The following is a 10,166-nucleotide window of genomic DNA, read 5'->3' as shown; positions in this document are numbered from 1 at the left end:
CCTCAGCACCATCTCCACCATCCCCCACCACCGACCAAACGTATCCCGAAATTCAGCTGCAACTCATAGAAGCCTGCAGACTTATCTGTTGGAATATATGAACCTGACTATGAACGGGTAGTTTTACGCGTAAGGGCTATCTAAATATCAGTTTTCCTATAAATTAGCGTCTGTGGAATTGTCCCTACCCAACCCGTCCCTCTCTTGCAGCGTGCAATTATCCGGCAGGCTGGGCGAGAGCTCCGCCTCCCTGAAGAGAAGCGAAAAAAAAAATGACAATAAAGGAGCGCGAGCTCAGACGCCGAGCGGATTGTGAGCGCGGCCATCAGTCAAATATCCGAGATACTCCGGACCTTGTCATCATTACGCGGACGGGAGAAAGAGCCCGGATGGAAGCTTCGCTCTGCGTCGTCTACAAGGAAGCGTAATACGGCGCAGGGGGGTGAGCGTTAAGGCACGGAACCGCGGCGATCACACCGCAGGAAGCCGGGGGAGAGACGAGGGTGACGACGCCGCCTCGCGCGTGTGACGGTTTAACGGCACAAGGCCACCTTCATAACTGTACACACTCGCGGCTCGCATCAGATCTGCGCGTCCTGCTATCACGGGTTTTGTATTTTTTTTTTCCCTCCCTCTAAATCAGATACATCGAAAGCGGCTCTTCGCCCACGATTTGGAGATTGCGGTCGAAATTGGAAAACGATGTCTCAGTAGGATGGTGTCATACGGAAATGATTTGGTTGCAGGCACATAATCATTATTCTAAGCGTTAGAAGACTGTAAACACTCAGGTAAAGTGAAATGGAATTCCTGTCTGGTGAAAGAGATGGCTGCATGGCACTTAGGCTGTTACATGTTGCAAGTTTAGCCATGAGAGAATAGAGGCATTTGTTGACAGTCGCATTCAAATTTGTTGAGAAAGGTCCTGAACAATTTAAATAAAATTAAATGCCTTGGTAAGCCACGTTGGCAAGTGACAGAAAAGTGTTCAGCGTTATTGTTAGTTGTCAGTGTTAGTGTTTCAGTTCACATAGCCAACAGCCAGAGCAATTTTCAACACGTAGGCTACTTTATCATTGTAGCCTTTGATTTGTGTTTTATCTGAAAATAGTTTGTTGATTTACACCAGCTTAACACTGCTTCTTGTCGGAGTGTTACACACAGTGGATGGAAACATCTGTCATACAGTCTAATTCTTGTTTAGTCCGTTGAATGTTTGAAACACATTGCGTCATATAACACAACGATACATTGCGCTAACTGCAGACAGGCAAACACCGCCGTGCGCAATCATGTAACTGTTTCCTTTCGTGAAGTTATGCGTCGTGTTACATAAAATGCCGCAGATACTGTATTTTTAGACAACCGCAACCACGTTTCCCTCGGAGTTCTGGCGTTGCTTATGCCAAATCGGGTTTGATGGAGGTAACAAGACAACAGACAGCTTCCCAAACAGTGAAGTCGCCTCAACGCCGTTGACACTCCAGCAACATCTGTTCAGCGTCAGGACAGGCGAGTAGCTAGCTCGGTAGCTCACTGGAGACGACAGACTACGGGCAATACGGGGGTCAGGACTGATCATGGCCAGGTTACGGAAGAAAGCCTGCGTGGCGTTGTTTTTGTTCACCCTCTTCATCTTCGGCACCATGATGGGATTGAGAACGCTGAAACCCAGCGACGGTTTCAACGACCTGGCGCCAGGACTGGACTTGATGCCCATGGTCGGAGAGAGGGTGGACCGGCGCTCAATGTCCAACAACGTGGCGGTCTCGCCGGGACAGGCGCACGTCGCCAGCAACACCAAAGTAGTCTTCTCCAACTCTGGCCCGGGGGACAAGAGCATATTTTACGACGTCCATATATTCTACTACGTGTGGTACGGCAACCCGCAGGTGGACGGGAAGTACATGCACTGGGACCACGTTTTGGTGCCACACTGGGACCCGAAGATCGCCGCCAGCTACCCGAAAGGCAGACACACGCCACCGGAAGACATTGGCTCCAGTTTCTACCCGGAACTGGGACCGTACAGCTCCAGAGATCCGGACGTGTTGGAGTCGCATATGGAGCAGCTGGAAGCCGCAGCTGCAGGTCGAGTATGAGCCCGCTGTATGATGTTTCTGTTGCGATGCATGCGCTAAATAGCTACACAGCACAGCCCAAAAACTAACGGGAGAGGGGAAGACACAAATGTCTCTAGGTAACTTGATTTGAATTCGATTAACTTTAGTTCGCAAACTTCGAAACCCGAGACGTCTCCATTGAATGACTCCAACTTGACCCCGCCATATGGTTTGCCTGGAGCTCTTGTGTCGCAGAGTTGACAGCGATCGATTTTAATTTAAAAGCCTCACTCCAAAAAGCAACTTTAGCCTGAAGTCAGCCTAGTCGCGGAGCGGGGGGAGCGGAGATACGCTAATGGAAACACACTTCAACAGTTCATGCATTTATTCAGTAAATAAAGGTCGCGTAAACGACAACACTAGTCATGGATACGTAGCCATATTTTAACACAGAAGTCTGCTGGATTCGACCGTTTGATTTCGAGAACGTTTGAATAGAACCGTTAATCCTACTCATTGGCAGCATTCAGCACCGAGAGAGTGGACAGCGGCGCTAACCGACACTTCGCGGCTAGTTTCCAGAGGGAACTTCAGTGTATAAACCATGAGTTATGTTTTAATTACTTACCAAACTATAATTAAAGTGTTCCAGATTTCAAATGTACACCCTTAATGTAAGCACTGTAAAGGGAAAAGTGTTTTTATGTTTGTCCACAAGCATCTTCATCGAAGTACAGGCTACATCTATGATTATTCCGGAGAAACTCCTCTGTCGTAACGGCCCCTGTATGCTTTCTGTACGGATCAGCAGGATGAATAAAAAAAAACCCAGGAGAGAGAGAGAGAGACAGAGATACACAGCGGCACATGAAGAGAGATTACCCGATGCTACATGTTTACCTAAGATAGGTGTAGGACTGACTTACACTTGTTTAAGAAGAAACAACACAAACGGGCTCATCGGCAGCACCAAGGATTCTGGGTTCTGGTGTGGGATAGGATACTGAGCCCCCCATTTCACTTTAGAGATTAAAAATAGCTAAAACCAGGCAACTAGGCAAATAAATAATGTAGGAGAGAGATAGAGTTACTCTCTAATGAGCAACAAAAGACAGGAGGAGACAATTCAATTAAGCGAAGAGGCAGCAGTCGTTTCCAGCTCAGGGAAAGTCCCCCAGTCCTCCAGTGACATTGGGGCCCAGATGGAATACACGCCCAACCCCCCGCATCCCCACCCCCGACCCCCCAACCCCCCGGCCAGCCATCTTAAAGCAGTCCACGACAGATGGAGGAGGGGCCGCAAGTCAGAGTCGTATTGTAAATCAAAGATGTCACTTTGTAACCGGAATCGCAAACCGAAAATTAAAGGATCGGCAGACTTCGGCAGAGGCGAGCTGTGTAAAACAACGCGCGTTTGATTGTTTACATGTACACACAGACGTGCATCTGTAATTACCAGACAAAAGTGTCCATTGCATGTATAAAACCTGAACTCAAATTAATACAAATACAGTAGGCTCCTTGTTACACACGACGGACGATTTGCTGTTCAGTGCATAGCATTTATAGTCTTGTTAAATGCATACTCCTGTTTTAGTGCATAGCATGAATACTCTTATTAAATGCATACTCCTGTTTCATAACACTATAATACATAATACTCTTGTTAAATGCATACTCCTGTTTAGTGCATACTCTTCTTAAATGCATACTCCTATTTTAGTGCATAGCCTGCATACTCTTGTTAAATGCATACTCCTGTTTTAGTGCATAGCCTGCATACTCTTGTTAAATGCATACTCCTGTTTTAGTGCATAGCCTGCATGCTCTTGTTAAGTGCATACTCCTGTTTCATAACACGATAATACGTAATACTCTTGTTAAGCGTAAACTCCAGCAGTACGGCGTGGGTTTCTGGGTGCTCTGGAGTATCTGCTCACTGTGTTGAAAGCAGAATCCCCAGGAACAGGGAGACCAGAGAGAGCAGAGCAGGCTGTTCAGGAGAGCGCAGGCACCCTACATAAACAGGAGTAAAATTTCAGACATACCCGATGCTGATGCTGAGAGATTATGCGTGCTTTAGTCACCCTGCGCGTCTTTGGGTTGTGATGTCAGAGAGTTCTACTGCGCAGTGTCTGACCGGGGTGTGGGGGTTCAGATCCACAGAGCAGAGCTGTTATTCAGCTGACAGTTCTTTTATCCAAAACGACTTACAGTTGATTAGACTAAGCAGGGGGACAATCCCCCCCTGGAGCAATGCGGGGTTGAGGGCCTCGCTCGAGGGCCCAACAGCAGTGCGGATCTTATTGCGGCTACACCGGGCCTTGAAACACCAATGTTTTCCGGGTTCCAGTCGTGTCTCTTAGCCGCCGGGCTACAGGCCCACTCGTGTGCTTCATCACCAGGGCTTCGTTCCAGTCGTGTCTCTTAGCCGCCGGGCTACAGGCCCACTCGTGTGGTTCATCACCAGGGCTTCTCTCAGAGTGCGCTCAGTGCTGAGGGTTCCTCTGTGAGTGTGCGGCGCGGGCGTTGAGACCGGTTCACAGGGCCCGATTCTACACCCACACACTCAGCAGGCCGACTTGGCCGGATCAGCTGCAGAATGCTGCGACGGCGCTTGGCACGCGCCTCGGGAACGCCTCGCGCTCTGAACTCAGGCGGCGCGCCGGCGCCGAACTGGGAGCTGCAGCCACACACACACACACACACACACACAGTGTTTATAAACCGGGGGCGCTCCAGTGATGAGACGGGAACAACCGGACCCCGAACCTGGCAGGACAAAACAACTGCGGTTGAAAAATAATAATGAATAAGTGGGTGAGTGATAGACTGGAGCTCTGGAACACAGAGGCTCTGCTGGCTTTCTGTCGGACTCAGCATTTAATTCAAACATTGGTTCACAACACAGCTACGCACCTAGCTGGGTTTCTTGGCTCTGAATTGGTCCCTGATTTTGCATACAGCAAGCAGAGCCATGGCTGAGAGCAGGTGTCAGGAGCACACAGGTGAGAACACGGTAGCCTCGTGGGTAACGTACATAACTGGGACAAGCAAGGTCAGTGGTTCAAGCCCCAGTGTAGCCACGATAAGGTCTGTGCAGCTGTTGAGCCCTTGAGCAAGGCCCTTAACCCCACATTGCTCCAGGAGGGATTGACCCCAGCTTAGGGCAACTGTAAGTTGCTTTGGATAAAAAGCAAAATAACAAATGAGTATAAATGAGAATTGATAACAGGTGCTGCTGTTGTGGGGCTGGGACGTCCTGTCCTCTCCTGACGGGGGTGTCGTCGTTCTCTGTGGTTTCAGGAGTGCTGGTGCTGTCCTGGTACCCCCCCGGTGTGACGGACGATAACGGGGAACCGACGGAAGACCTGGTGCCCGCCATTTTGGATGCTGCCCAAAGGCACAGCATCAAGGTAACGGGGCGAGGGGCGAGGGGGGAGGGGGGAGGGAGTGGGGGGAGGGAGGGCCACATGGACAGGGGTGTGGTCAGCTACAGGATTGGGGGGGTGACGACCAGCTCTCCTCGAGACGGGAGACGTGATGACCGTTGGGGAACAATGACAATCCGATGCCAGATCTGAAAAGACCAGTTGAGGGGAAAGTTTTCAAACATGAGCCAGCGGTGTCCTCTCCTTCCAGTTCTTCCCGAGACCAGAGGTTGTCTGCATTGGTTCAGGTCGTCTGTGGCTTGTTGCTTTCTTTGGCGATGTTGTTGCCGTGCAGACCGGCTCCACGTCGGGAAGAGAGTGACCTACATCTCGGGCCCCTCCAGCTCCCTTTGTGCAAACTTGTGCGACTCCTTCCGCGTCGCCATGGTGACGCGGCAAAACAACGCCGAACCGCATTCCCTGTGCAGCCAAGCTTGCTGAGCGGCACTTTACTTTAAGGGAAACACACACAGCTCGCATTTTAAACGAACCATGTCATTGATCAAGCATAAAATATTAGTTTTTAGCTCTCTGGAGATCTTGCAGGCATAGAGCGGCTGACCTGCTTTCTCTTTCCGGTCTAAATAGCACTAGCAGTCACTCACATCAGATTCTTAGAGTAAAGAATTATATGTCAACAGCACAGCACCAAATTGTCTGCCGCTCCTGTAAGTCTGTCCTGTCGGAGGGAAGCTGTACACAGGGGTGCCACTCACCAGGGCAAACAGGGGCAGTATAAAGTGCCAGGGCAAACAGGGGCAGTATAAAGTGCCAGGGCAAACAGGGGCAGTATAAAGTGCCAGGGCAAACAGGGGCAGTATAAAGTGTCAGGGCAAACAGGGGCAGTATAATGAACCAGGGCAAACAGGGGCAGTATAAAGTGTCAGGGCAAACAGGGGCAGTATAAAGTGTCAGGGCAAACAGGGGCAGTATAAAGTGCCAGGGCAAACGGGGGCATATAGATCAGAATAAAGCAGCAGTTTATGGAGGCAAGGAATTTTCAGATGAATGGTTTAATTAGCGTCAGGAAGCGGTTATATTCCATGTAACAGCTCTGTGGATCTCTCTTTGGCGATGAGATCACAACCTGTAGTGAAGTGGTTAGGGTAAATGACTGGGATACACAAGGTCGGTGGTTCTAATCCCAGTGTAGCCACAATAAGATCCGCACAGCCGCTGGGCCCTTGAGCAAGGCCCTTAACCCTGCATTGCTCCAGGGGAGGATTGTCTCCTGCTTAGTCTAATCAACTGTACGTCGCTCTGGACAAGAGCATCTGCCAAATGCCAATAATGTAATGTAGTGTAATCTGTCAATCTCTCCACTCCCAAAACAGCCAGAGCTGTGAACATCGCTCAATCTCCACTCACACACCCGTGAATATTATTCAATCTCCAGACTCACACAGCCGTGAACATCGCTCAATCTCCACTCACACAGCTGCGAACATCACTCAATCTCCACCCGCACAGTCATGAACATCGCCCAAAGCCTCCAGTCTTCATCTGTTTTTTGATTGAGGCTCACAGTGCTGTTTTTGGTCTGGGATTTGCCCACTTCATGTGCCTCCTTTGAGCCGTGCATTATTCAGAGGAACAAAGGAAGTGCATTTCTCTTACATCCGCCCTGTGGGGAGAACAGCGAAAGGCTGCTTGTGGGTCCAACGGGGGCGTTTTAAGTGTTTATAGCGTGTGTTTGGAGGATGTGGGGGTGTTTTAAAAGAGCGTTTATAGAGAGTGTTTGGAGGACAGGGCTGGCCCAGTGGCCCAGCAGAGGTGTAGGGATGGTTGGGAGTTTTCATTTGGACTTGTTTGTTTGCTACTTGTCACACGAGAGTGTATGCTGCCACCTTGTGGTTTGGAGAGCTGTGACAATCCAGCATGAGTAGGACCATGACTTCTCACACTCACATACTTATAAACACACGCATACAAACACATGCAAATACACACATCCGTACAGACATGGACATTCGCACATAAACATCTGCTTGCATGTACACACATGCTCACACACATATGCACACACACGTATGCGCACACACACACACACAGGCACACATACTGCATTGCCAGGGCAACGCATTGCCCTGGATTCAATGAACATTTGTCCTTGACTTTGTGAGATCGTATAATTCTAAACCAAAGTTTGGCTCATTTTTATGTGACTTTGAACTCAGCAAACTGCGCTAATGAAGATTAAAAACTTGCACTTAACTGTGTTTAATTGTGAGTCAGGAGTTTTAAGGACAACTCTTTACTGACTGCAGGCTGCAGTCTTAATAAAACTTGTATAAGTCACCTCTCCTCTCCTCTCCTCTCCTGTCCTCTCCTCCCCTCTCCTCTCCTTCGTAATGCGATACGCACGTTTCGGGTGTACCCTTCTCATTAAGAGAGGGGCCTAACCTATCTGCGACCGACCCAAGGTTACATCAACCGCAGTGATGCGAGCTTATAACACAGTACAGCGTACTATCACTGTGTGGTATATTAACACAGTACAGTGTACTAACACTGTGTGGTATATTAATACAGTGCAGTGTACTAATACTGTGCTATATTAACACAGTACAGCGTACTATCACTGTGTGGTATATTAACACAGTACAGTGTACTAACACTGTGTGGTATATTAATACAGTGCAGTGTACTAATACTGTGCTATATTAACACAGTACAGTGTACTAACACTGTGGTATATTAACACAGTACAGTGTACTAACACTGTGGTATATTAACACAGTACAGTGTACTAACACTGTGGTATATTAACACAGTACAGTGTACTAACACTGTGTGGTATATTAATACAGTTCAGTGTACTGATACTGTGCTATATTAACACAGTACAGTGTACTAACACTGTGGTATATTAACACAGTACAGTGTACTAACACTGTGCGGTGTATTAACAGTGCAAGGCATTTCTGTGTCATATCATTTGTCGTTCACATCTCAAGGGCTAATTGGTTCAAGGTCAGAGGTCACCCAATCCAAACCTAGCACCACCCACTGTCAATCAATCCAGCGTGCATTTCCCAAACTCAAACACGGCCATCAATCCCCCCACTCTGCCTGTCTTATTCAATTATTTTCATCACTTCAGCACAAACAATGTTGTGTTTGTTTAGCCGCTGTGCAAGAGCCACAACGATTTTCCTTCAAACTGACCTGAACACCATTTCACTGCGACTGACCTGAACACCATTCCGCTGCTACTGACCTGAACACCATTCACTCCTACTGACCTGAACACCATTTCACTACAGCTGACCTGAACACCATTTCACTGCGACTGACCTGAACACCATTCCGCTGCTACTGACCTGAACACCATTTCACTACAGCTGACCTGAACACCATTTCACTGCTACTGGTCTGAACACCATTTGACCAAAGAAAGCATTGAATCAGATTGAAGACAGATTGAATCTAGAGCCACATTTGTGTGTCACAAAACAAAATAAAAAATAAAGAGCATAACTATCGGATCGTTTACAGTTGAGAAGCCCGAGGAAGAGCAGGCTGCTTCCAGCCCTGTGTGATATTTAAGACTCCTCCACAGGGAGACAGTCTGATGCTGAGCCTCCCAGTCTCCAGGACTGTGAGAGGCACTCTGACCTGCCTGTAACGAGTCTCCATTACTGTAGAGATATTTATACACAGTCACTGTCTGCGTCAGTTACTCTGGAACTACTGCGAGAATGTGTGTGTGTGTGTGTGTGTGTGGTATGTGTGTGTGGTATGTGTGGTGTGTGTGTGTGGTGTGTGTGTGTGTGTGTGTGTGTGTGTGTGTGGTGTGTGTGTGTGTGTGTGTGTGTTATGTGTGTGGTGTGTGTGTGTGTGTGTGTGGCGTGGTGTGCGGTGTGTGTGTGTGTGTGTGTGTGTGTGTGTGTGTGTGCGAGTGGTATGTGTGGTGTGTGTGTGTGTGTGTGTGTGTGGTGTGTGGTGTGTGTGTGTGTGTGTGTGTGTGGTGTGTGTGTGTGCGAGTGGTGTGTGTGGTATGTGTGTGTGTGGTGTGTGTGTGTGTGTGTGTGTGTGGGGTGGAGTGGGGTGTGTGTGGTATGCGTGGTGTGCGGTGTGTGTGGTATGTGTGTGTGTGTGGTGTGTGTGTGTGCGAGTGGTGTGTGTGGTATGTGTGTGTGTGGTGTGTGTGTGTGTGTGTGTGGGGTGGGGTGGGGTGTGTGTGGCATGTGTGGTGTGTGTGTGTGTGTGTGTGTGGTATGTGTGTGGTGTGTGTGTGCGAGTGGTATGTGGGGTGTGTGTGTGTTTGTGTGGCGTGGTGTGCGGTGTGTGTGGTATGCGTGTGTGGTATGTGTGTGTTGGGGGGTTAAGATTTCAGATTTACAATATCATTAGATGTCTTGAGACATTCACGTCAGATAGATAAGATGATGATTTTGATTTTTTTAAAAGAGAGGGAATAAACACAGCCTTGCATAAATAGGCTACTTGAAAAGGCTAACTGTCACCTCCAGTGAGAGGGAAACTGCCCTGGGCTTCATACGATGGCTTTCAGTGCCTCTTTTCTCCCAAACGGAAATGCCACCACTGAACAGTTACACAGAACCCATCGCCTGCACGCTAATTAATACGGATTGATTAAGAAAAGGGCAAAATATTACACTTAGTGACAGAAGAGTGACTTCTCTGTCACATTGATGTCAGTGGGTCG

The 10,166-nt window shown here is 48.5% G+C and overlaps 1 protein-coding gene across 1 annotated transcript in view; it reads left to right on the top strand.

The window, feature by feature from the left end:
* Positions 1 to 379: 379 nt before the first annotated feature.
* The window catches only part of maneal (mannosidase endo-alpha like), a 17,747-nt gene continuing 7,960 nt past the window's right edge, over positions 380 to 10,166 (top strand). Inside the window, exons 1-2 of the mRNA XM_061216257.1 lie at positions 380 to 2,091; positions 5,370 to 5,479. Of these exons, the coding sequence (XP_061072241.1) occupies positions 1,581 to 2,091; positions 5,370 to 5,479 (621 nt within the window). The 5' untranslated portion in view covers positions 380 to 1,580. The remainder of the gene's footprint in view (positions 2,092 to 5,369; positions 5,480 to 10,166) is intronic.

Source organism: Conger conger, chromosome 1, assembly GCF_963514075.1.
Source record: "Conger conger chromosome 1, fConCon1.1, whole genome shotgun sequence".
NCBI classification, from domain to species: Eukaryota; Metazoa; Chordata; class Actinopteri; order Anguilliformes; family Congridae; genus Conger; species Conger conger.
This window is presented reverse-complemented; position numbering and strand designations above follow the sequence as displayed.